The sequence below is a fragment of the Lytechinus pictus genome, chromosome 10, assembly GCF_037042905.1.
Source record: "Lytechinus pictus isolate F3 Inbred chromosome 10, Lp3.0, whole genome shotgun sequence".
Taxonomy (NCBI): Eukaryota; Metazoa; Echinodermata; class Echinoidea; order Temnopleuroida; family Toxopneustidae; genus Lytechinus; species Lytechinus pictus.
Window position 1 is genome coordinate 33,448,391 of NC_087254.1, and position 27,954 is coordinate 33,476,344.

Below are 27,954 nucleotides of genomic sequence, written 5' to 3' on the forward strand. Positions count from 1 at the left end.
AACCGTCAAAACAGCTACAGAGATTAGATCTAATTAAAATACAGGCAAAATGGTGAAAAATTTTTAGTCAAATTTCAGCATACATTTATAGCTGACAAAATTCATTCACTCGCGGTCCCCTATACTTAGAACTACTTGGCCTAGGGGCTAGGCCTAACGTTAGTACACTAGAAGTTATTAATATCTAACAGTTTAGTCTAACGTTAGACCTATTCTCCTTCAATGCAATTCTGGCAGTGGATGCTGTCTGAGATTGTTTTTGTATCACTTCTTGAAAGTTGAAATTAGTTATCATGTTAATATTGTTAAACGCAAACTGTAGTCTTAATTTAGTCTTACCATTATTAGCTGAATAGTCGTTTGATCTAACGAATGTGATTCCCGATTTTATTTCATATCGCTTCTTCAGAGCCAAAGCCTCTTCTCTTGAAGAAACAAAATGTGGGAAGTCATCCATCTTTAGTTGGCTGGCTGGCACGTGCAAGCGGCTAGCTATACCGCTAGCCTAATATCTAATAGTTAGGTCCAAGCCAAGCAATTTGTAATTGGCGCTCGCGCGAGAACCGAGCAGACTTATGTGACGTCGTATCTCATGTATATTCATGAACTTCCAGCCAGTAACCTTCATACGCTACCATATCAGATATAGACAGCACTACACATAACACTGGTGGGCACTTTGTTATCTCCTTTGATGGTGTACATCTTGCCAATAATGTGATTATTCTCAAACACACACCCGCTGTTACCCGCTGGAATTGTTATGGGGTCGTCGGCTGATGAGTCTAAGCATCATATCAATCTTCTATAAGAACCTGTAAATGTGATTCATCAGGTTAGCACCCAGTTGACTACTTGTGAAAGAATATATAACAATGTTCTCTCACATAGAGAGGGGGAGAACTACTTGCAGATTACGAACAGTGTAGAGCTGTCCCACAGCCTTTGCAAGTAGATATGTTTGTTTGTCAGTTATGCTGTTGAGACTGATGTTACAGAGTTCACACAAAAATATCAAAAGTTCATCAGGCCTTTGATTCTACCACTGCCTTGGGTTATACAGGGGCCGCGGAAGCGGGGGGGCTGGAGGGGCTTCAGCCCCCCCCCCCCACTTTTTTCCAAAACCATGTACAAAATCGTAAAAATGACCATATGATTGTGATTTTTTGCATGGTCAGCCCCCCCCCCCCCACTTTTGGCTCAGCCCCCCCCCCCCCCACTTTGAAAACTGTTCCGCGGCCCCTGTTATACTGAAACAAATCATTGACGCTGAATGATTTCCTATTTTTATACAATTCATTTGCTTTGCCAGCAAATTTCCAAGTATTTTGCCCCCACATCCTTACCCTTGGCTTCTTTTGGCAGTTGTGGAAATTCATCGTCTTCACTGCTGTCAGAAAATGTGTGCTCTTCATGATTGTACTCGCATTTTCTACTGGTGAGTCTGCATTGCCTTGATTTGTTATCAATCCTTTTGCTCCCTTTTCTATACAACTGTCACAAATATATGTTGTCCACTCTCTGATAAAGCCTCTGTTGATGCACTCCTATTCTTATACAATTCTTTAGTGTCCTTTCCCAGCAAATTTCCAAGTATTTTCCCACATCCGTACATTTTTCCTTGGCTTCTTTTGGCAGTTCTGGAAATTCATTGTCTTCACTGCCCTTACTGCTGTCAGAAAATGTGTGCTCTTCATGATTACCTCTTGAACTTGCATTTTCCACTGGTGAGTCTGCATTGCCTTGATTAGTTATTAATTCTCTTGTTCCTTTTTCTGTCACAAATATATGTTGTCCACTTTCCGATAAACCCTTTGATGATGGGTTCTTCTCTTTGATGCCTGGGAATTATTGCCTGATATTCCAGAAAGAAAGAAAAAAAACGAAAATGATATATCGTACTTTACTGTCATCAGAAAAATGCATGAATAAATGATACAGTCCAGCATTTAAAGTTGTCTGAATACAGTTTGATAAGATTTGATTAAACCATTGCTTAAAACATTTGCTGATTAAACAACCTGTAGTTGGTTAAGTTTTAACCAATTATTAGCTGAGCCACCGGATAAACAATGGAAGATCCATTGTACAGATTTTATGATTTTGATAATCTCAGTAAAATATAAAACCTATGTACCAATACCATCTTCCTTTGCACCATCTTCATGTGTTATCCTGGAGGCTCTGGATCTGTCTCTTCTGTTTCTACGTGTGCAGTATCTTCGTCATGGGAATCCATGTCTACATCCTCATCCGCACTCTCATCTTGTCTGTGTTGTCTCGGTACTGACTGCTCATTATTACCTGCATGATCCAGAGGCTGTATTCCTTTAATTTGAAGGTCATTCTAAAAATCCATTACAACTGGCAAGAAGCACTTACCATACTTCATCGCTGTGATCACTCTCATTATAGAAGTCAGCCATTGCTGTTGTGCGAATGTGTATGACTAATTGACTCATGCACGAGGGTGCTATTACAATATGTGGAAGATAGTCTTGGACTTGGGCCTACTTTTCACTTTCAAAATAGTTAAAGGTGCTGAAAATAATATTTTGAGTCAGGACTTGGGCCCATCTTTTACACATATTTTAGACCGTGTTGTTTGCAGTAACTCTCTATGTCTAACTCAGTTTGGCCAAAACAGTGGACTTGGGTCCCTCTTTCAATCAGGTATTCAATTTTATAAAACTTTATGTGAACTTTTCTCAGCCATGTTGTTTAGGAGTCAATTACCTGTGTAGAGTCTTACATGTATATTGAAGTGATAGTAGGTCTAAAGCAGGTTTGTATACATTTTTTTAAGTTATTGATATCAAATACATAATCCAGAGTCTGGGATATAATGAAGTTATAGTCTGTGGGCCAGTGTAGACTCCCCTCCTCCCTTAGGGATTTTTTTGCAGTTATGTTTTTCTTTTTGTTCAGATGCCAAGGAATCAGAATCCACTTGTTGTTTTTTTTCTAAGTGGTGGGTGTTGCCTCTAGGGCCATTGCCATTTCATTAATCACTTTTATTTTAATAATTACTCTTATATCTAAAATTGGTCATACATAACATGATGGTATTATTGTATGACAGTTTAGACAGTTGTCTCCAAGAGCATTGGACTATTAAAAATTTATTCCAAGAAACGTCAATCCAACTTTATAGCGAAAATGAGTTAAGGGGTGGACTACCCAAGACTCCTATCTGCACAAAGTGGGTTATTCTGCTCCTTAAAAAGGTACAGTTACTATAAATCTAGCCTGTCGGGACATCTTCACTTTCCATGATAGCGATTTTTATGTTGAATCACTGGTTTATATTTACTAGGAGATTCCTGAAATGATGCAATGTTCTTTTGCCACATCAGGGTTGTCACTGTCCTCAAGGTCATCATTGCAGTGATCTCCTGCTAGTTGAACTTTTTCAGCCATCTTTTGCTGCAGCAGTGTCCCTCCTGGAGAAAGATGGCATCCTCTCTTGACCAGGCAGCAACCTCTGATGTACCTGGAGATGCCTGAGCCTCTTGGACACCTGCTTCCCCATCTTCCTCTACCATAGTTGATCAGGCTCTACGTCCATTTCTTCGACCTCTTCAAGATGGTCGAACCAGTCAGTGAAGTACTCACCTTCAGTCTCTTCCATAGCTGTATGCAGATCTGGATCATCCAGATTGAGAGTACAGTTGCCATCAACGCTGTTTAAAATTGCAGTTAGAGCAGTGAGGATCGATGCAACCCCTCCTAGGCCTGGGACAAAATTCCCCAGTCACCAAAGGAGATACAGTATCACGATTATGGAATGCAATTGATAATACACAACTCTCCCCTACCAAACATTAAGTACCTCGACCAAAATATGATATTGTTTCATGTCATTATTGTAATACGTGGTTTGACTAGATATGAAGTGACTCAATAGACATCAGATTTGGTACTAATAATCTGTCCTGCTTGTGTCTTTTATGCTTTTGTCTTGTCTTGTGTTTGTTTTTGTTTGATATGTTTTGAAATTGTTTAGATAACGAGTGAGTTTCTTACTGACAAGTCCAGAACGCGTTCTAGAAAAATCTGCTCTAGATTCTGTCAGGTGATCTGGCATGTGGTCATGGTCTGGTCTGTCAAGAATGTTTCTGTCTGTAGCTCTATTCGTAGGCTGTGTATAACCAACTAGCTCAGCCAGACAAGGCACATATGGAACATTTCTCAAATTAACTCTTTTCTTTATAAAAGTAGCTTGCCATATAGGGTGGTGACTACATGTACTGATCAGGGGGGTGTTTCACTAAGATTTAAGTATGACTTAAGAGTCGCACTTAAATGCCTACGCATACATGAAATGCAACACGCAATCTTATTGATCAATATAAAAAAGATTGGCATGATCTGCCCAATGCGGTAATGCCTTTTATAACGCAAGCAACTAGGAATTTAGTGCGACTCTATGAAAGTCATACTTAAACCTTTGTGAAATACTCCCCTGACCTGCAGATCATTACATACTCTTGTCACCTCTGCTGGAATCCAAGTGTTGGGATTCTCTATTACGAACACAACTTTTTGTCCTACTCGGGAGTGGCAGAAGTTCATGCTTACTGCCAACCACATCATAGTCTGCTTTCATGCACTCCCTATGCTGCTCCATACATCCGTGGTTTTGTTGTCCTGGTTATGTTGTATAGGAATCAAGGTTAGTAGGCAGCAGTGTCCAAACTTCATGGCTGAACCAGCGGCAATAGGGACTAGGGCGGGTTCGATGTCGCTGCTTCCACGTCATTCCTGCCCTCTGCTCTTCACCCATCTCCTTGATGGTCTTAGACAGTTCATCCCCAAACAACCACTGTGTGGTTTGTACAGAGGGTTCAGTGAGTATATCTAGGGTGCAATACTGGTCTAATACTGTTCTTTCGGAGCTGGTTCAGTTTGAAATGAGCATTCTTATTCATATTTTACATCTGATTTTGTTAAGGTAAAATTGTCAGTGTTATGCTTGTTTTATTTTTCTCTTATGATTTAAATCAACATTTTTCTCTGGTGGACTTGACCTGTAAGTTTGGATGGAATGATATCACTCCTAGGTGCGCATATACGTATATGTTTACAGTTGAGGCTAGAAGTTTACATACATCCAGGAAATTCAAAGAAAAGTTGTCACTTGCTAAACATAAAATTTACTATATCTTATAAAATATTTGCGCTATCATGACGAATTTGAAATCAAACAAATGAGTATGTCATGCCCCTTCATCTCATTGCTTTGTCATCAGGAGCTGAAAAATATTTAGGTGTCATTTTTTCCCCTAAAATCTTAATATTTTAGACAAATCAAAGATAAAAACTTGACAAAAACATTTCATATATGTGCTAATTACTTCTCAACACAAACATTTCAGATTACAGTTTTTTGTTCAGTGGTGACATACATGATACAAATTGTAATAAAAATCATAGATTTGACATTTATGTTTTTCTATGAAATGTTTAAAAATATAATAACAATAGAATGCATTTGGCACAAATATTACTTTTTTTCTTCAAAGGAAATTCCACCTGAAATATACTTTAATCCAAACGGCATTCCAATCATGTGAAAGAGCGTAATATGCTCTTTCATTTGATACCAAATTCGTCATGGTAGTATTTTTATTTTACAATGTTTGGCAAGCAAACAAATTTCACTGTATTCCATGGGTGTATGTAAACTTTTGGCCTCAACTGTATAGATACGTGGGTGCAGTCTGTGCAACCTATGGTGTTGGGCTTTCCGGACACTTGAGAAAATCCAGTCTTTATTGATGGAAGATTTTCGCCGAACTTAATATAGTCTGATGCTCGTCTACATAGAGTATCGGTTACACTGGCAATTGCCCTACTCTGAGATGGCTAGCTCATTCCGCCAACATCTCCCACCACATTCTGAAAACTTCCACTGGCCAAGAATCTTAAAGTTTACACAACTTTATTTTCAACAGAAAGGGCCCTGCCCGCCCTTTGAATTTGGGATAGGTCGTCCCTCAGCGTGTCGCATAGCCATGTAAATTACTCAAAATTGAGTCGATAATTCTTTCGAAATTCTTCTTTTTCAATGTCTTTTACCAAAGGCCTACTTGCTGCCCGATGGTATCTCCTATATCTATTATTCCCGTTGGCTTCTGCGGCAAGGAGAAAGGCAGCCACCGTCACCCCCAACTTAACCTCTCCTTAACGTAGTGTTGAATGTTTGTTATCTTTGAACAAATTTTTTTCAGAATACCAAATTTTAACACCGCGTATGGGTTAGGGCGTGGCGCATGGCATATTTCATCACTGTGCGTGGTGTTACCACTTGGGCCATGTGTTTTTCATGCCAACATGATTTTCAGAATACCATTCGTGTTTTTAACACCGTTTTGGTGCTAAAACGGTTTTCAGAATACTGTAGTAGGTGTTTACCCCAACTTATCATCTTCACACAATGCATTAAAGTATACATCCAAAGAATCAAAAGTATTTTATAATGACTTTATGTGGTCATCATTGTAAAGGGGAAGTATTACTAATCAGATATATAACTTCACTTTTCAAAATAGTGATCAGAGATTGCAGAAATCAGCTCTCAAAAATGATTTATTTTCATGCCATATTTCTGCCTTCCACCGGTCCTCTTGCGAGCTCCAGCTGAGTGACGTCACACAATGAGCAGTGAGCAGCTGAGCTGACAGCAGCCCATTGGAGACGATCTTTCCAATCAGCGTTTTTTGCTCTTAGAATTGTTTATTCCTCTTAAGATTGGTCTTGTTATATAGATAAAAGTTTGAATTTACTGAACAGTGAAAAAAAGTGCACATTTAACGTATTTTGGTGACCGATATTTAGCTTAGAATTTTTTTTTTTTTTTCAAGAAATATAGGTGAATAAACAAAGCATATTTTCACGTAGAAATCACACTTGCGTCACATTAATGTTATAGTCAATATAAAGCATAGACATTCTTCTTTATGACTGAACAAAAAAAAAAAACACGGCAATATCCATCGCGAAATGACTGAAATTGCAGTTGAATTGCCGAAGCATTATTAGGAAACAGCGGCGAGCGGACTTTCTTTCATATATCTTAAAAATGCCTTCCTGTTAGGGCGATGGTCTGTGGCCAAATGCGTTGGCCATTGTTTTGTCATGTGCGAGGACCCTGGTTCGAAACTCGGATTTTTTTTTTCTGGGTATTTTTTTTTTATTCCTTCCCCGTCCCTACCCATCTTTTTTTTCTCTTTTTATTTTCTTGTGAAATTCTATTCAGACCTGTATTTATCAAATCTTGCTTCTTAATTGCTGCTTTTGATTTTCAAGTTCTTGATTAGATTATTTCTACTCTTATTTGGGATGGGAGGGGTAGAGTTAAAAGTCAAGTCCACATCAACTAAAAATTATTTGAATAGAGTGATTTCCCTTGTTGTTTTTACTCAAAACAGTCATATACACAAAACAATGATATGCAAATTAGAGTTGTCACTCACATCACATTCGTTTCTATTTTTTGTGGCATTTTGTTTTTTATTCTTTGCAGATTTGACGATAGGAAACTCTTCATCTGATCACAATAGGTTATATTTACGGAACTGTTAAAATAGTAATTATATAAATTTGAATCAAAGTTTTTATGAAATTTCCTGCAATATCTTGTTATTTTTCTTTAAATTCAAATGAATTGTTGATTGCGTGGACTTCTCCTTTACTCTTAATGTAGGGAATGCATAGCAAAATTTATCCAGAAACAAAATTGTCTTAGAATATGCAAATCAGTAATTGGACACATGTTCACTTTTCTTTCATCCAGGCCACTTCCTCACATCCACCAGGCTTTCAGTCTGATGATGAACCATCACACAACATTCACAGTGCTTCACAATAAATATTTCACTTCTGTTCATACATGCAATAAATATTGTGGAAAACAAATAAAAGGCGTACCCATATTCAAATACCGTTTAAAAGGACAAATATATTATACCTTTCGAGAAAAATCAGCACGTTAAATATCTGATAACAAAACATAATTATGGGGCACTGCAAGAAACTTATGTTCAATTGCAAATCAAGCGTAAGTCTTAAATTCAAATTCAAGCGTAATAAGGTCGAGTTGCAATCGCAATTCAACTACATGTTTAATCAAAGGACTTTCCCTTGATTTGGGACGTGTGATTGAGTATAACATTTCTCGCAAAATGCCCTAGTAACATTAAAATTGTTCTTTCGTTTTAAATTGTGTGTTATTATTTTTGACAAGCTGTATTCCTGTCCGAGTAAAATTTCTTAGTTCTCTCCAAAACTGTGCTCAAAATTGTTTCCAAGATTGATAAAGAAATTTTTTCTTTTGTATCATTATCATTCCACAACTTGCAAACCGTAGGTCCTGGAAAGAGTGAAGAAAAAAATGGCTATATCCAAATCATAGTAAAAGGACATGATGGAATCTCCCAGATTGAGGTAGCAAGCAGAGACCAGAAGTCACCAGAGTTAGCAACTGTGCAGATCTGTGTGTAGAAGAGAGAAAAAAAGAAATAGTTTAAATAATCAAATCAAAGTATGAATTTAATTATCGTGATGATTGATGACGTGCGGTGGCATGTAATTCCCGGTCAACAACAAATGATAGTAGGTTTAGACACCTGAAAAGTTCCACTCAGAACACTGGTGCTCTACCTCAAGTGATGTTTGTGTAGGCCCCACTCCACTTCACTACCGCTACACTAGACTACCGTACATGTACGCCACACCTACCCGGGTAAGTGTGTAGCGTAGTGTAGGCTGTAGCAGTACTCCAGTAGTGAAGTGGAGACTACACGAACATCACTTGAGGTACGGTGCTCTCTGAGTCTCTGTGTCATTACAAAGATTGCATTTATCTTCATTGTTGAAGGCATTACGCATACATATATGCAGCAACACTCTAATCAGAAAGAAACACCAGACTCTAATTTTGGCCCACCCAAGGGTTCATTACATGCCGCCGCGCACAGAAAATTCAAGCAATAGAAGTCGTGGACCCAAGAAGTGAGATCCCAGCACGCGCGACCCACTAGTTAGAAATCCACTGCCAAACGCGGTTCGTGGTTAGTATACTAATACTAACCTCGCAATACGTACTAGTAGTATACTAATACTAACCTCGCAATACGTGTGAGTGATTTTGGCCAGGAATCAGGGTAATCACTGCTGAAAATTTGTCTGGCTTCATGACATCGGCATCATGGTGATATAATTCTGTGTATAATAAAAACTTAAACATTCCTCTGAAACAGCAGATTTTCAGCCATGGTCCATACCACTCAGTGCTCCTAAATAATTTAATTGCCTGCCTGAGTCCTGACCAGTTTTAGAAATCTGAAGAAAAAATCTGCTGGAATTGTGCCACTCACACGTATTAAGTATACTAACCCCGCACCACGAACCGCGTTTGGCAGTGGATTTCTAACTAGTGGGTCGCGCGTGCTTAGCCTGGAGGCGTCTGGGATCTCACTTCTTGGGTCCACAACACACGACTTCTATGGCTTGATTTTTCTGTGCGTGGCGGCATGTAATGAACCCTTGCCTTGGGTTGGGTGGAATTGTACAAAAACATTATTTCTAAAATAAAAACTTTTTAATTTTAATAGTAGTTATGCCAAAATGCATGATTCTAAACTTATATCAGATCTGTATCTGTCATCTGACCTGAATGCATCGTCAGAACAAGTACAGTTTCCAAACATGCTTACCTTGACTTTTGACTGGATCAAACAGCGTAGCCTGCAACATGCATCGGGAGCAAGTGAATGGGACCGTGCAGCTTGGAGTTTTTCAATAGTTAGTAGAGCAACACAACGAAGACTGTCGAGTGGACAGAATCGATCTTTCCAGTTCACAATTCAATAAAAAACGGGCAAAATAACACAGTTCTGGTTCCCTTATAGTCTGAAGTTGTCGAAAACAGAATTCGGATGTCACATTACATGAAGAAAACGGTAAATTCGGAAGATATTGAAGAGGTCAGTAAGGTGATTCAGTGTATTATGCACAGAGGGATGATGAGCTCGATTATTGTGTGACGTCATTATTCTCGACTGTTTTCACTGCGTGAACTGTCGGTCTGGGGGGCGGCTGGGGGGCTTAGAATGGTCTCTAATAATTTCATTTCTTGCATTTCCACGACATCGATAAGACTTTTTAGTGACATATTTGTGTATAAAAAGACAAGACCTTTCCATTCATATATAATTTGTCTATAATCATCACTTTCGTGAATTTTCTTTGTGTGTATACTTTAACAATTCTGGAATAAATTGCTGTAGTTTTCAAATATACATACGGTATACCAATATATTTATTTGACATAATATATTTGTTGTTTATGTACATTCAATGTATCATTGTAAATGCAATGTCAACTGAAATATTGTATACATGTGAACATACTTTGAAATTGTAAAATATTTTTAAGTTTGTTTATATCATAAGAATTAATACCAAATCTTTCACCCTCATCTTAGCCCAGCCCAAAGACTAACCATTGAGGTTACTTTGACTTATCATATTTTCACTTGTGTTTTATGATGTTTTCATGAGTATCGATGTACATTATATGTTGATAAGTATTTTAATATCATAAACTTATTCCCAATAAATAGATGCATAATCATGTACATATGTACCCCACATTTGATGGGAAAAGTAACTCCTAGAGGTCAACTAATGGTTTGGTTTTGTAATAAAATGTGATTTATTTTGTTTCTCAGAGATATTAAATGAAATAAAGTTGAAATGTTTTTGGGGTGTTATGTATTAGCCTGTCTTTTAATAGTCATTGACACCTGTTCTTACTTTCATTTTCATATTGCAATTCTCTTGCAAAAAGAAAATTCACCATTGAATTTTTTCTTGAAAATTCAACCAAAACTGACCTCATTTCAGGAGCTCCTACTGGGTTGTTTTGTCTCCTGACTTTGAAGCAGAGGGTCGTGGGTTCAAATCCCAACCATGGATTAGTTTCCTTCTGCAAGAAATTTATCCACATTGTGTTGCACTGGTGAGGCGAGGTAAATGGGTACCTGGTAGGAATTAATTCCTTGAAGTGCATGTGCGGTGTAATACGGCCCTAAGCTAAAGCCAGGGTAATAATATCAAAGTCCTTTTGAAGAGCACAAGAGACGTTATAATCGTGTGATATTCGCTATACAAGAATTTTTTTTATTATTATTTAGGTTGTCCAAGAACTTACATTGATCTGAGCCCAGAGGGGGTTAAACTGATTGTCTCAAATTTATTATTGTGGTAGTTTAGCTTCAACCCGTGAGTCGTTTGAAGAAAAGAAGAGAGGAGGAAGGAAAAGAAGGGTAATAAAGAGGAGGAAAAAAAGAGAAAGAAACGGGGCAGAAGAGAAGGGATATAGAAAAGAAAATGAAGGAGAAAGGAGAGAGAAATAAAAGAAAAATAGGGGGAATACAGAGAGAAAAGGAGAAGGATCAGAAGAGAATTGATGGAGAAAAGAACTTGGAGGAAAGGAGAAATAGAAGAAAAAGAATGTAGAGAGAAAAGAATAGAGAAAATGAGGTCAACCATAAAGGTTTATTATTTTATGGAATCGCACTATAATCATTCCGAGACCAAATAAAAGTAGACATTTTCACATAAAGACACACATTCTGACTGCATTGATATTTGATCGACGTCACTACAACTTGGCGTGACAGACTAAACTTTATTTCAAGCAATATTGTATATATATTAATATCCTAATATAAATTTTACATACAAGAAATCAGTACTGTTGAAAAGATACTTCATAAAATACACATTTATTACAATAAATTTTTCAAATACATATATCTATCGGAACTATCATTTGAAGAGAGGAAGAAGTGAACAGGTCGAAGCGAAATGTTCAGAAATGGCGCTAAAAAGCTCAGCAACGTTGTACAGAAGAAAGACATTATGTAAACTGTTACAGAGCTTCATCGCACCATACACTTACCAGAATGATTCGCAGCAAGTCTTGAAAAAAATATTTATTCTACTTATTCACAAAAATTACTTTCACAAGACAATGTACTCACCATTCTTTCTAATTCATATATGGAATGTTGAATTTTTTAATGAACAGTATGGTACATACAGTACCATTCAAGACACGTTCAGTCATATTTTGCAAAAGAAATCAAATTGCATATTAATAACAAGTGGAACGCCTCTGGCAGTCTTGCCTGCATTACGCGATTCAATATAGCAGCAGTGCTGACTTTGAAAACAGCTACTGAATAATTATTCACAAAAGAAAACATTCATATGATAATAAATACTATGTCCTCGATTACCCTTATGTCCAACATGACCTTTGACCATGATCATGTGACCTTAGACAAGTACAAAACATACTTGATTACCCTTATGTCTATGTTTCATGAACTACATGTGTAGATCCATAGACTTTCTAAGTTATGATGTCAATTCAACAAACACGGCCGAAGTTCATTGACCTTTAAATGACCTCTGATCTTGGTCATGTGACCTGAAATGCGCACAGGATGTTCAGGGATACTTAATTGCTCTAATATCTAAGTTTCATGAACTAGGTCCATACACTTTCCAAGTTATAACATTTCAAAAACTTAACCCTGGTTAAGATTCGATATTGATTCCCCCAACATGGTCTAAGTTCATTAACCTTTGACCTTGGTCATGTGACCTGAAACTCAGGCAGAATGTTCAGTAATACTTGATTACCCTTATGTCCAGGTTTCATGAACTAGGTCCATATACTTTCTAAGTTATGATGACATTTCAAAAACCTAACCTTGGTTAAGATTTCAATGTTGACGACGCCACCGCCATTGAAAAGCGGCGCCTATACAGTCTCGCTCTGCTATGCAGGCGAGACAAAAATTGAGTGTATAATGTAATTACATTTTACAAATGTCATAGAAAATTACTGGTTCCTGTTTCATAAAGACTTGTTTTACATGTACTAACCAATGAACCATTTCTGTAACACATTTAAGCCAATCAAATTGAATGATTTAAGTAGCTTTAAACTGTAATTGCAAATATGTAATAAGTTTTATGCAACAGGCTCAAGGGGCCCGTTGCATAAAACTTGTTATAATAACAAATTTGCAATCATAGAAATCTGAAATCCTTTGAATTGATTGGCTGATACTAGATTTTTTATAGAAAGTGGGCATATGATATTATAACAAGTCTTTATGAAACGGGCACCTGATTCGCTGAGATGCGTCTGGTTTACCATCATGTGAATGGATTGGCATCTAGGTAAATTACAGAGATATTTTTTAATAGGAAATTACATTTCTGTCATTTGCCTTCTTTTGTCAATGTATGGCAGACTTGCATGGTATCAATATAAACTTAACAGATATAATTCTCATTGAGTTAATCATCAAATCAAAGCTTGTTTAAGTTGTAAGATCATAATTTTCAACTAGTTGTATGGAACAGAAGCAAGAATCTAAGAATTTCTCTTACAGCCACTTCTTCAATTTTATTGCACATCATAGAAAAAGGTGAGTTAAGTTTATCATAGAAAATGAAATCTTTTGTTGGACATTTTCTCAATTAAATAACCCAAATAATCATCTCATCATAATGGTTTCTGTTTCATAATACTCTCTCCCCAGAAAATTTTATGTGAATGGGTTGGAATGTATATCTTGTTCATTATGCATGCCCTCACTGATTCAAACCTGGAAAACACATACCTGGTATGGGGCATTGCAAGAAACTTGCGATCAATTGCAAGTCTATTTTTGGTCCCTTAATCAATCATAAGTTTTGAGATTAATTGCAAATTTGCAATTGATTTCTAATCTGCATCTTGATACAAGCAGAGTAATCTTATTTACTACAGTTAAAATTGATCAATTGTAAAATTGGAACAGAATATTTGCAATTGGTTGCAAATATTTTCTTGTAACACCCCCATAGACCACTATTTTGATATTCTAATATCAGACAAATTAAATAATGAATATTAAAAGCTACTCAGCTATTGAATGCCAGGAATCATATCCTACTAGTCTTGCTAATCCAAGATTCAAAACAGAATTTCAGAAAAAGTTACCTGTATTCGGGTAAATGCTAAACACTAGTTTCAATAATACATGTATAAGGAGATAGATAGCCCCCATTGTATTATTAATGATAACATTATCTTCATCCTCATCGGAGGTAACTGTCCGGCACTCGGAAATAACTGAACGATCAGGAAGTATATTTAAGCAACTTTCAGTGACAAAACTTCCTCTTGCATCTAACCAAGCTCTGAAGCACATTATCACACGCCATGATATAGACCGTTATGCATATGACATCATAATCCCATAGCGCCCTCCCTCAGAGGATATAGGAATAAATGGAAACAGAGTTGTCAAAGATGCACCAGCTGCAGATCACCAACACGCAAGACAGTGGCTTCTGTCTCTAAGATGGCGGTACAATGACAATAAGGTCTATAGCTTGACATGACTAATCAAACACATACGTCTGTGTATGATTATCAACGCTGTGGTATAGTATTCCTAATACAAGAAGCCAGCTTCACAATCAAAGAATTATTAGATGTCTTTTGACCTCTAGGTTAGAAGAGTTTATTTCAATTCTTTGATTCTGGTGCCATCTTGGACCATCATGTCTGCTCAAGAATCGGAGCTCCTTCATCTTGTTGTCTCTTCCAAACAATCACCAAACCCTGAGATGTAAAACATATTAAAGACACATGTATTTGATTTGCAATGTTGCAACTTACATTGCAGTCTGCAAAAAGAACTGTTTGTGCATGTGCAAAACTAGAAGTAGGTGCTCTGCGAGGATCTCATATAATCCTTCTCTCCAATAGTGATATATTTTTTTATTTAACAGTCATTTCAAAAGTGTATAGTTTTTTAAAGATTCAAGATACATGTATTTGGACTGTCACTGTCCCCTACCCCATTCAAAAATTGCATTTTTTTTCAACATGAACCTGTATATTTGGATTGCCTCCCCCGCCATTTCAAAAGTGTATATTTTTTAATGCAATGTATATTTGCAATGCCTCTGGCGCACCCCATTTCAAAGGTGTATAGTTTTTTTTAAGATGCACTGTACTGCCCCTTTCCCATGAGAACTGTAGCGTACTTACCTCAGCATCTGATGTAGCAAGCAGACTCTCATCATAGTTGAAGCTCACACCCATTACAGGAGCAGAGTGACCCTGGAGCTTGTTCACACATGGCTTTAATTTACGTTCTATGTCAAAGAAGTAAACGCTCAAGTCCTCACTGCCAGTCACTGTATAAGAACACATCAATAAGATTTCAAGGAAATTCTTTTGAAAATACATAAGAAAATGAGATATATTGGAGTGTAACAAAATCAAGCAATGGTATTACATGGGGTGGGTGCCATGTAAGAAAATGTGCAAATTAGGTATTGTCTTACAACACAATATGATGGACACTACACAAAATAGTAATAAAGGCAATACAGACATCTTCCTTTATTCTCTTTACATTGACTTTAAGTTCGATTTTCATAAGACACACAAATAAATCAGGATTGGAGCTGATGGAAACCCAGGCACATTGCCATCCAATGGTAACTTCAATGAAATAATTGATTTTGATGAGTTGTTTAGCATCGTTACAATGGCAGAGTTACTTTTACAGCCACTTTTATGCAGCAGGGCCTAGGCCCGTGTTGCCAATTAGAAGATGCAAAGCCATGTTACAATGATTACAGAGTTCAAAGGTCACTCTTACCCACACACGCTCCTTCCCTGAATGACATGAGAGGGCAGAATGAGCTCCGGATGGTCTCCTTGCGATGCTTGATGGAAAATGTCTTCTTCAGACTCACCTCACCGTCACTGCTTGTTATCCTAATATTGAATATCAAATATATTGCATAAGGGGCGATGTTAAATATACGAGTCAAGGCACAAGTAAAGATAAAATAATATTGATGATGATGATGGAGAAGACAAAGATGATCATGATGACAGTCATGATCATGGTGATGGCAATGATGTTGGCGGTGATGATGGTGATGGTGGTGTACATGTAAGTGGTGGTGGTAGTGAGGATCATAGTGGTGGTGGTGGTGATGGTGATGATGATGATAAAAATGATGATGGTGATGACGATCCTGATAATGATGTTGAAGATGATGACATTGACTTTGATGATGATGGTGATGATAATGATGATGGTCATGATAACAATTGTGATATTGTGACTTTGATATTGATGATGGCTTACACCTTTTGGCCACACATGCTTGAAAGTTGCAAGTAAAAAAAAAAATCACAACCTACTGCCTTAATTTGCAACAATGGATAAACTAAAAAACATTGTAGTGAATGGGGGTTTTCCATGGTTCATTTGAGCATTTAGAAAGAGACATCGCTCGAGCCCTCGTGTAGTTTTTTTTTCCTTGCTTGACACAGACACTTACTTGTAAAGGCATAGTTGATTGACAGCACAGTTGATGAGGAGAAGGGGATCCCTCGCTTCCCTCGATACCCAGGCTCGGAATGAAATGCAGGTGATGGGACTCCCCTCACATACAACCAATCTAATTATGTAAAGCAATAGAAACATTCTTGTTATCACTAAAGCCAATTTTAATATATACAAATAATGAATGTTTATGAGTGCAATGAACATAATACTTCATGAGGTGAAAGATGAAATGATCCATTCAACCAGGCATAGAATGGATCATTATTTCATCTTTCACCAAATGAAGTATTCTGTCCATTGCACGAATGAAACGAACATTCATTATTTGTTTTATATGACACCTAAAAATAGATCCTTGTCATTTGACATTTATAAATTTGAATGCAAAAGTGCTTTCAGTGCGAGCATGGTCTGTTGATTGTTGCATACATACAACACTGGCACTGTGTTATAACTCATAGCGCCGTTTGTCACGGTGAGCGTGTAATGGACAAATTGTATGAATCCAAAATTGCATGGATGACATCATTGAAAAATGGGCTGAATGATCGATATCAAACAACCAATCAAATGACAAGGATCTATCTAGAGGTCATATAATACACATTAAAACAAAGTAAAAAAACCCATTTCATAAAACTTGTTATAATAAAAAAAAATTGCAATATACAGTTTTAAGCTACTGAAATCATTCAATTTGATTTGCTGTCAATTTTCTCTTTTTACATCAGAAAGTACGGAAAAGTGGTGAAACAAATCTGAAAACAGAACAAATTTTCATTCTGATATATTTATTTTTATTTGCCTGATAGAAGACACAAAACAGAGATACAAACCTCTTTCCTTTGGTGAGTTTGCCTGTAGCCATGTCATATTGGAATGATGAGATAACACCCTATGGGATTGAATATTGAATTGAAATGAAAATTGAAATTAATTGAATTCATTTATCATAATCAATTCACTTAATTAAGGAATATAAAATGGAGATTAAAATCAATTTTCTTCACTCTGCTCCTCTGATTTTTCCTCATTCATTTCAAACCAATTTTAAAACAATTTTAGAACTAACAGCTCAAGGCATTAATTTGAAAGCTTTACAACTCTTCATATGAACAAGGATAACTGATACATTATAAATTTGTCCAACATTAAGGGGTCGGAGGAACATAGTTTATAGAACTGCCAGTGATATTCAGCACACTACCCCTAAGAATCCTCACCTTATCATCTCCACCCCACAGAAGGGTACCTGAATCATTAAATGCCAGACATAGCACCTGACCGGTCAGTTTCCCTTGACCGCCCTTGGTAGGTTTCCCTGTAGAAACATTCAGGACCTGTATCAGACCTCTCGTATTGCCCGTCTGTGAACAAAAATGGCCGCTCAGGAAAATGTAAAAGACAATATCTAATATGAGACTACAGTAAATATTCTTTATCAATAAATGATGGAGAAGCAATAACAATAATTTTGAAATTCTGATGATCCATAAGATGAATAGATTTCACAATGAACTAAAAATATGACTCCTTTTCATTTACTCTTCATTCCTTACAATGGATTCTAGTTGAAAGGAGGGATTGTATTAAATATTATTTTATTAACACATGAATCATTTAGTTAATCTACCTCCTCCACATATTTGCATAGCTCAATTTAATATTTCATCCTAGACATAGTCTTTGCTTGTCATCAGATGCTCTATTGCTCCTAAATGTAGCATAAAACATGGACAGGGTAATCATGGTTTTTCAGGTATCAGACCAATGCTATAGAATCAACCACCTATCCAATTACCTCTAACATCATCAACATTTAAATCAAATCTGGAGAGCATAAGTTTTGTGCTTCTCAGCAAATCAAACATAAGGAAGGTTGTCAAATTTGACAACTTGTCAGTAAAAAAAACCGATTAAATGCTCCACTGAAAACTAATCTGTTCCTCTCTCATTAACTTTTTCATAGTACAATACTTTCAGAAGAGTTCATATTTCTATTTGTATTCAATCTCAATTGTTAATATGTACATAGAACTTTCTTTAAGTGCCATGAACAACAAAAGGCGCACTAATGAACTACTAGTATATGATAGTTAGCCACTATCATTATTATCTCTAATGATTTCTAAATTGGCAACTCAAAAGGATACAACCACCATGTTGTTATTGAGCGGCTGAAAGCAGCATGCATGTAGGGGTGCTCGCTGGGGGTCGGTGACAGTACGAGCACAGGCCCCACTGCTCACTACCCATAGACGAGCTGTTGCATCCAAGGAACATGAAAGGATGAGGTCGTTGGACAAAGACCAACTAAAATCTGGAAGTAAGAGAAATGAAATCCTCAAAGTGAAATACCTATCAAACAAAAGGGGATTATCATATCAAGTTGATGGCTCCGGATGGGACATCAGAAATATTCAACAAGGAATATTACAGGAGTCAAAGATGAGTGAGTAGAATATTTCTGAGCCCTGTTTCACTGCCATTGAAGAATGGACAGAATCCAATAGAATCGTCCTTAAAAAAGCACCCTTAATGAGGTTTCATGGGCAGGACACTAGGAAACTCTGAACACGGATTCTGTATAATTATCCCAGATTTGCACACTCTAAACAAGGATTATTGTGCAGATATCCTAGATTTGCAAATTACATACTCTATTCGCATTTTAGGGCATCATGATTAAGGGGGCTCTTTTCTCATTTTGGCATTTTTTACATTCTATTCGCATTCTGCACCTACCTGCCAAAAAACACCCCCTTTCTTTTTCCTTATGGATGCTGTCCCACTGTCAAAAGGAAGTGACCTCCCCCCCCCCCCCCCCTTGGTTCATACCACACCTACATCAATCATAGAAACCAAGACACCTCAGACTCACAAATATCATCCAAAAACTAAAATTATTTATGAGAAAGTAAACAACAATAATACAAATTAAAGCTACATACATGTATTTTTTAAATCATACAATACAACTATCGTGATAGGCAAAGGCTAGCATATATAATAAGTAGCATTTGAGCTATGGTATTCCTAATTTCTTCAACACAAGAAAGAAAAGTATGGTATCCTACCTGTGATTCCTTTGGTATGTCCCTTTAAGACACAGACCACTGTAGCAGGTGAAGGCAACACCTGACAGATGGAGATGGTCTTATCCAGTGAGCTGCAGGCTATCCTTGACTTGTCATCATTAGCAAACTTCACTGCAGTCACTGAAATTGAGAATTGTTCAGTCTTTTCAATCAGGATGCATATGATAATGATGATGATGATGATAATAATGATAATAATTTTGAGTATTATTTGACCAAAAAAATGTTCTGCTTTTATATAGCGCTGGAAACCAATAGGTATAGGAAAACACACCATGGTCAGAAATTGAATGCACAACCCTATGTTTGAGAGAGCCAAAACCATTTTACCACATCATCATCTTACATGTATTTTATCATTACTTATACTGCACTTTTCTAATAATACCAAAAGCTATATTCAAGCTATTCAACATTGCATTACATTTAACATAGAAAATGATACAAAAATATTACCTGCACGTTGATGGTGGTCAAATATATGATGCATACCAGTAAATGCATAGTTCTCTGAGAGAGAAGTCCCTCCTGCCATAGCTCTGTGAGGTAATCAAAAGATGGATTCATTTCAATCTGATCCGATCCATGACAATCTTGATATATCAGATTACAGCTGCAATCTTTGTTTATGACAGGTCCTTGATTTGTTTTTCATCATTGATCATGAATCATACACAGTCTGCCATGCAAACCCTTACACTCGAATTAAGTGGTCTTAATACACAGCCTACAATGATTTATGTACTGGAGGCCTTCTGCAAGTTTTATATCATATGTGCTAGTCTTGTGAGAAGACTTGTTGATCAAAATTTCAATCATAGTTTGTGCCTGCAGACTTCTAGATCATGTAGAGGGTCAAATTTTCAGGCAAATACAATTATTACTCAAGAATCATCATACACATGGCAAAAATAGTCCAGCATGGTGTCATCGAGATCCATGGAAATTACTGATTATCTTTATCGAGTCATGGGTGTTCTTAACCTCATAACACAATCAAAGTGTACAAAGGACCTACTTGAAACACAAACTGCAGCAGTATGTGGAATATTGAATAGGAGTTTATCTAAAACTTGTAGTCAAGCATTTGAACAGTAATGATTGCCAACCCTTTCCACAACAAATGTTAGGATTCTGTGACAAATTCATTCTATGCGTACAAAATGGCAGGATTTTATTAGTTTATCATGGTAGCTTGGATAATTTTAAATCATAGCAAGTTGCAGGAAAAGAAGGTAAGTAGAATTATTACTACATTTTTTTTCTCCAGACTTTACACTTGTGTTTAGGCAGAGGGATTGTAAAAGGCCCAAAGATCTAGACTCACTTGCTAGCCCCAGCTTCTCTGGTGGGAACCAGTCTAGCCTGATCCTCTACCATCAGATCCAGCTTACTGGAGGAACCACGGCTGTGCTGACGACGGTGGGTACGGATCTCACTATCATCAAGCATCTATTAACACATCACAAAGATATCAAAAGCATTGGAAATACTGGAGGTCAACATGGCAATTTCGCCCTCATCACAGCCCAAATAAATCGCCCCTTGAATTTCAAATATTCATAACTCTGTTATATTTTAACACAATTTCAAATTTTCATCAAGTCTTCCCTAATATTTTTCTGTTTCCATTAAAACCAACAACTTCCTTCAGGGTAAAATTCCCCATTAAATACCAAATGAATAGTGAATGAAAATATAAATGAACAAATAGATAAAGTTAATAGATCAATACCAAGAGTCAATACAAAAAAATCTGACTTACGTCTAGATTGGTGCGGCTTCCTCGAACACTTGCACTTCTGCTCCACAGGCTACCACTATAAAGTAAATTGAAATGAGATATTAGTGCCAACCACAACATACCAAGTTATGTTTTCTCTTACAGACATAAGATTATGAACAGAGGAAGCTTTATGTTTCCCTGGTAAAGGTAGACTATGACTACACAACTGGTTCAATCAAATAATCAAAATGGCAGTTACTCATCTTAACAAGTTTTGGAGTTGGTAATTTTATGCTATTGTAACAATTTAATGTATACCTACAAAGTTTTCAAAAGTATTTTCATGAAACTAATATTAAAATGTCTAAGGGGACATAATTCTGCTTCAAATTTTTTCAAAGTTTGCTTGTTTTGTATCTTGCCTTCTCCTTTACCATTTGATGTAAGGACAATATGTTTGTTCACCTGAGCTTTGTGGTTCTAAGAATTTTCTTATTACTTTCATGATATTGTGGTAATGGAATTACCAAAAATCTCAGAGAGCAGCAAAGTCTTATAAGTCTTATAAGGGAAATCAACCTTGGTCTCCTTTGCCATTTAATGCAAGGCCAATTTGTTTGTTTTATCTCCTGAGCTTTGTGGTTCTAAGAATTTTCTGATTACTTTCATTATATTGTGGCATTCAACCATAATACCAAAATCTCACAGAGCAGAAAAGTCTTAAGAGGGAAACCGACCTTGGTCATGAAATAGTGTGTGGGAGAGATGAAAAAAAATAAGAAAAACAGAATGGTGAAAGTATGAAAGAAATCTGACAAGGAAACAGAAAGTATGACTCTCTTAAAATTGAAATCACAAAGAATATGTAAATTTGATATTAAGATATTTGAATATAATTCCCCATTGTTTTTCAAGGAACCTGTCTACATATATATATATATATATAAAAAGACCACCTTTTATTTTCCTTTGATGGTCTTTAAATATACGCCTCGCTGTATTACAAACATTTATATTGGCTAACCTTTGGTCTGAGAGTGAGATATTGGCGCCATACTTGTCAGTCAGGAGCTGCATTCTCTGTTTTAGATACTGCTTTCTCAGCTGAGGATCAAACTGTTGAAATTAAGGAGATATCATTTACATGGTTAATTCAAAACAACAAACATTAATAAATCAAATGATCTAGCACATCATCATGTCTTATTATAAATGGAAACAATAAAAACAGTAACAAAAACACTTTAAAAAAATAATTACTGAGAGTCAATACAATAAAAATATCCAAAAATTTTGAATTTTGTCATACTACATCTTTCTTGTTGCTGCACATATTTTTTTAGTTCTCAGATAATAATTTTTTTTGGCATGAAAGTCTCTTAATCAGAACTGCTTTAGAAGAAAATAAATCAAACAATATTTAAAAGCTTTCAATTTCCATGTCTTACAGAAACATGTTTTATGAGTAAATAAAAATGAGGAAAAAATAGCCTGTACAGAGAGTAGGCTACTATGTAAACAAAAAATTAAAAGAAAAGAAAGTCTTCATGACGAGAGCTGAGAGCGTGCTATGTTTCACAAGTATTCCCAACTCCAAATTCAAATCTTGTGGCTATAACATGAGTTTCAATCAATTTTTTGTCCCTTTCAAAGTGAAACCTTTGATTGTTCAAGTAAAAAAATTTCAAACTCATCAAAACGGAATGTAACTGCAATATAATTCTAATGCAATTAAAGTCTTAAGATACAATCATAACAAAATCAATTTTCCTACCCCAGCCTTGGCGCTATCTCTCAGTAGCTGGCTTCTTCTTCGAATATAGAGTGTTCCTGTAGAATGTACATTGGGGAAATATCATCAGGGTTATCGAACATGTGTGAAATGGCAATCAATGCACAATTTGATGGACTAATTACCAATCCTAGAGTATATGCATTAATTTTCCAGAATAGTGGCATGACCAAAAGGCCAATTCAAAATCCCACTCACCGCTTTTGAACAGCACAATATCTTTCTATCGAAGAATTATTCAACATCATATTCATTACCTCAGATTCCACAAAATTGAATAAGGATTTCGATCAAAGTGTTTCATTATCATAGAATCAAACTCCCCCGTCTTACTCCTTAATTTCTATTTGAAGTTATGGTAATTGATTTTAAAAATATATTCTGTACCAACTACTTGCAAGCCTGCATAGGTCCCAGTATTAAGACTGAGAAAAATAATTTTTTTAAACTTCTAAAGCCCCCCCCCCAAAAAAAAAACATTACATGTACATAATCTGACTTGAAAATGTGACTGAGCTGCGCTATCATTTGGCCCACTGGCGGGCCATCATGGGCCAGATGTGCCCCCCCCCCCCCTTTGAGGGCTAAAAAAATTGTAATGTAAGTATGTTGTTTTTTACCCAAGTGTGCCCCCTTTTGAAAGTGAGGACCTTTTTCTTGTCATATTTTCATCTGGAAAATGTGCCCCCGCCCCTTTTTGAAAATCCTGGACCCGCCCTGGTTTGGACGATCACCAGCCAGGTAACTGAAACCATACAGTGTTTTGATTGTCCGGCCAAGTAACAGCCCACTGAAAATGCACAAGTGGCATGGTAAACAACTGATGCATTGACAGATTTTTTTTGTGTTTCCTAAAACACTTTTGGTCTACCTTTTATCTTTATATTACTTCACACCGAAAAATCAGATTTTAATTACTTTATAATTAAAAAAATGCAATGTCAAAAGCCCAATGATGCAAAATGATTTTTTGTTTTATTTTCTCTTTTTTTGGGGCAGATTCTGCCAGCATAAAATGGTTTTACAAATGTTTACCTGCTGTTATTTGGGGGGAAGTTCCAGATGCCATCATTAATACACATGGCTACGGTGGGGAATGTTGCATTAGCCTTTATAGGCCTACATTAAAATGATTTCTAACAAAATTTTACCCGTCTCCACAAAGCCATGCACAAATCATGTCTTCACTCTCTGACTGCGAGACCGTTCTAAAAAAAACAACTTACAATCATATGCACCCTACTGTACAAAATCGCTGGCTCCCAATTCCATGATAAAGCAACAATGCTTAATTCTCATGAAAAAATGTTACTGAACAGCTGATCTAGTTCCAATTTTTCTTGGCTTTGGGCTTGGCCCTCGCCCTCCTTTAGGTCATTGAACGCGTAAGCATCGGCAGTCAGGGCGACCAGATTTCACAAAATGAAATACGGGACAATCTACAAAGCACGGTGCACGAGCGGATCGACCGAGCCAGGCCTTAACAAAGAAGGCTACACAGTGTTACTACTTGTGAAAAAAAGTATAAAGAATTGGAAGGGAGGGTGAACGAAAGAATGAAGGAGAGAAAGAAAAGACAAAACAAAAGAGATAAATGGAGAAGAACAAAAGAAAAATGAAGGAAAAAAGAAAAAAAATTACAAAAGTTAGAATAAAAGAAGGATGAAAGAAAGAATAAAAGAGAAAAAAGGTTTCTGTCATCCTTTGAAATGAATATAGAAAGAAAAAGAAAAGAAGGAAAGATGAATAAATGTGCAAAAGAAAAAGTAAAGGAGAGAAAGGAAAATAAAGAAAAAAGGAAGAGGAAAGAAAGAATGATGGAAAGAAAATGTTTCCTTCATTCTTCGAAAGAAAGAAACAAAGAAAGAAGAAAAACAGGAAGGGAGGAAGGAATGGAAAGAAAGAATAAGGGAAAAGAATTAAAAGGAAAAATAAAGTAAAGAATGACAGAGGGAGGAAAGAATGAAGGGAGGACAAAAAAAAAATAATAATAATAATGGAAGGAGAGAAAGAACGAAAAGAAAAAGGAGAGAAAGGGAGAAGGAAGCAATGAAAAATTTAAGGAAAGAAAGAAGGAAATTTAAAAAAAAAAATTCAAAAAAAGAAAAAGAAAAATGAACACAGAGAGAAAAGATCAGGAAAGAAAGATAGATGGAACAAAAAAGGGCAGGCAGGAAGGATAGAAGGGTGAAGAAAGAAGGATAGAAAAGAAAGAAAGAGTAAAAAAGTTACAAACTTCAAGCAAACCAAAAAAATCCAATCATCTAACAAAAATCATGACATTTGGTGTTTTTTAAATATTTTTTTTTTTTTAATTAAAAAAAATGTTTTAGAAATGAATAAAATTTCAAAGTGAAACATTGTCAATCTTCAAAAATTAGATGAAACATCATACACAGACATCTCTCCATCCCATTACAAGTTCGCACCGATCACAACAAGACTCAAAACGAAAGCTGAAAGAACTAGATCTATTTATGAAAACTCAATAACTTGTTCCTCTGATTACATCTCCTAATCAGTAATCAGAGAATCCATAATATAATTATAAAAATTTCCCTCCGATTCTGTGATTGTTTTGGTGGAAAAACTGTTTATCATGTGAGATTGTTTGCACCATTGAGAATCTGCTCCGATCCTACATGCACATGCCTAGCTAGTAGCCTGCCACACAGTCACAGGAAGGAGGCCAGTTTCTTTGCAATGTGGGTTAGCAATAAAATCACAGCAGAACTTGCAAAAGTTTACAGTTATCTATTTTATTGTTGTCTCTGCTTCGTCATCTGTTGGTTATTTGATGAAAATTTGTCACTTTTAAATGTATTAACTATATTTTGTTCAATATTCTGAAATACGAGAAGGGTTTGTCAGCACACCGGGAGAAAGGAGCAAAATACGGGACGTCTGGTCACCCTGTCGGCAGTCCTTCCACTTTTCAAAATGGAACTTCCTGGAATTTACTCTGAGTTCGTGGAATTTTACAAAATATGCTGAAATTTTCCTAATGTTCTTGTCTTCCATAAATAGGTTATACTTATACTAGGCCTAGATCTAATTCTTTTCTATACACACAAAAAAATGAAATATAGGGCCCAGTGCCGTATAATTGAGCCAAAAAATTTGAGGGGACTAAACACGACGTATTTATAAAGAGTTGCAAGCAAGCGAAGCAAGTAAAAATTTTGACATTTTAATTAGAAAGATCCAATTTCATTTGTGATAAATTTTGACATAGCCATAGGCCACTCTAGGCGACACCCCAATACTTACCCGTGCTAATAAACTGGGACTCCACTCATGCGCATTTGGGCCGCCCTAGCTTAGAACTAAGCTTTGTTTTACTAAAAAATAAATCTTGTAATGATTCAATAAATGTTACTTAATAAATTAGTACTGTTAAATCGGTACTCACCGGTTCTTTTCTTGAATTTTCTGGCAATTTCCCACGCTTCTGGCTTCAATTCTGCGGCTGTTCCTGTCGCGGTAGACAGCTACATATGCAACTTTATTTATAAATAGAGCGCCCCTTACGATAGTTGTTAAGAACGCGGCCAAATTGTTAGGTTTTTTGCACTGTGTCCAAGGCGTTTTTATTTTGTTTGATTTTTATTTTTTAATAAATATTTTGTTAAATAGCGATTTTTACGTCAAATATTAAATTCATATCACAAAATATTTTTAATTGTAGAAATATATATAATATCATGCAATTATTTATTCTATATATATTTTATAATAAAATTTATAATTGTTGCGGTCTTTAAAAAAGGATAGTCGATCGATCAGGTGATGACTACTCGTATCACGTGATCTGAAAATCAGCTTCGTACCGCTTTGATCGCACTCGACGGGACCGGACTGACTGCCAAGAAAAGATCGAAAAAGGACTCAAAATAAATGTAAGTTTCCCTTTATTTTATAACATTTAAAATATGAGTAGGATTATAGTTAATGGGTAATTTTTTAATAAATGCTAAACAAATGAGGACAAAGCTTGCATTTTTCGAGTAATAATCACTAATATCATAAAAATACTTGGGTGCAGGACTTCTAACCTGTTTTTAACGCATTGTCGCCTATGAGGTCCATACATGTTAATGTTTGGACCTCATTGGTACTAAGAGTGCCATAGCTAGGCCCTAGGCCTAGGCCCTATTTTAATATTCAGAAAATAATATCATTCCCGAAAATGATAACTTCCTGCCTTTCTGGAAAACTTCCTGTAATTTCTCACTTCCTGGAATGATCCTGGAAAATAGCAAAACTTCCTGGAATGATCCTGGAAAATAGCAAAACTTCCTGGAATTTCCTGGATTCCAGGAAGAGTGGAAGCACTGTGTATCGGGTCGCCAGCAGGCAGCCTGCCGGGAGTTTACGGCAGAGTCGAAAGTGAGCAGCGCTCAAGCGATAGGACGGGGCGTGTCCCTCACACTCAGTTCCGCACGAGAAAAGAAGACCAAAAATACTTACTAAATTGGGGATTATTCGGCGTTCTGTACGTGTTGTATTTAGCGTCTATAGCCAACACTTGCTGCCACATCGTAGTCATGTTTAAATTTAGATACTATATATCTTTTATATGTTAAAGTGACTTTGGCTTTGCCGATCCAAACAATTCCCGAGTTCTGAGGTGTACGATAGATGTAGTGTAAAAATAAAAAATGAAAAATAAACGTTTACAATTGAGAAATTCAATGTTTTCCCTCGGTTTTTCGTCTCAGACAATGAAGTCCCTGCAAGAAGTTAAAGTTTTAGGAAATTTCAATTTGTTATAAACATAGATAATATTGACTTGTCTTCTAAATAATTATTATTGAATTATTTAGTCTTCATAGCCCACTATAGTACGGCTCCTCCAAAAATAATTAATCACCTCCAAAGCGG

General features: G+C 36.3%; 1 protein-coding gene across 1 annotated transcript; it reads right to left on the reverse strand.

Annotated features, from left to right (window-relative positions):
* Positions 1–11,657: 11,657 nt before the first annotated feature.
* LOC129270330 (WD repeat-containing protein 13-like) lies at positions 11,658–27,720 on the reverse strand. The gene is made up of 14 exons (XM_054907726.2): positions 27,541–27,720; positions 23,053–23,108; positions 22,303–22,394; positions 21,318–21,372; positions 20,880–21,004; positions 20,009–20,091; positions 19,532–19,672; positions 18,608–18,774; positions 17,678–17,821; positions 17,291–17,349; positions 16,447–16,566; positions 15,753–15,871; positions 15,134–15,282; positions 11,658–14,701 (listed from the first exon to the last, which is right to left on the reverse strand). The coding sequence occupies exons 1-14, from the start codon at positions 27,617–27,619 to the stop codon at positions 14,639–14,641; spliced, it is 1,452 nt and encodes a 483-aa protein (XP_054763701.2). The 5' UTR covers positions 27,620–27,720; the 3' UTR covers positions 11,658–14,638.
* Positions 27,721–27,954: the final 234 nt, after the last annotated feature.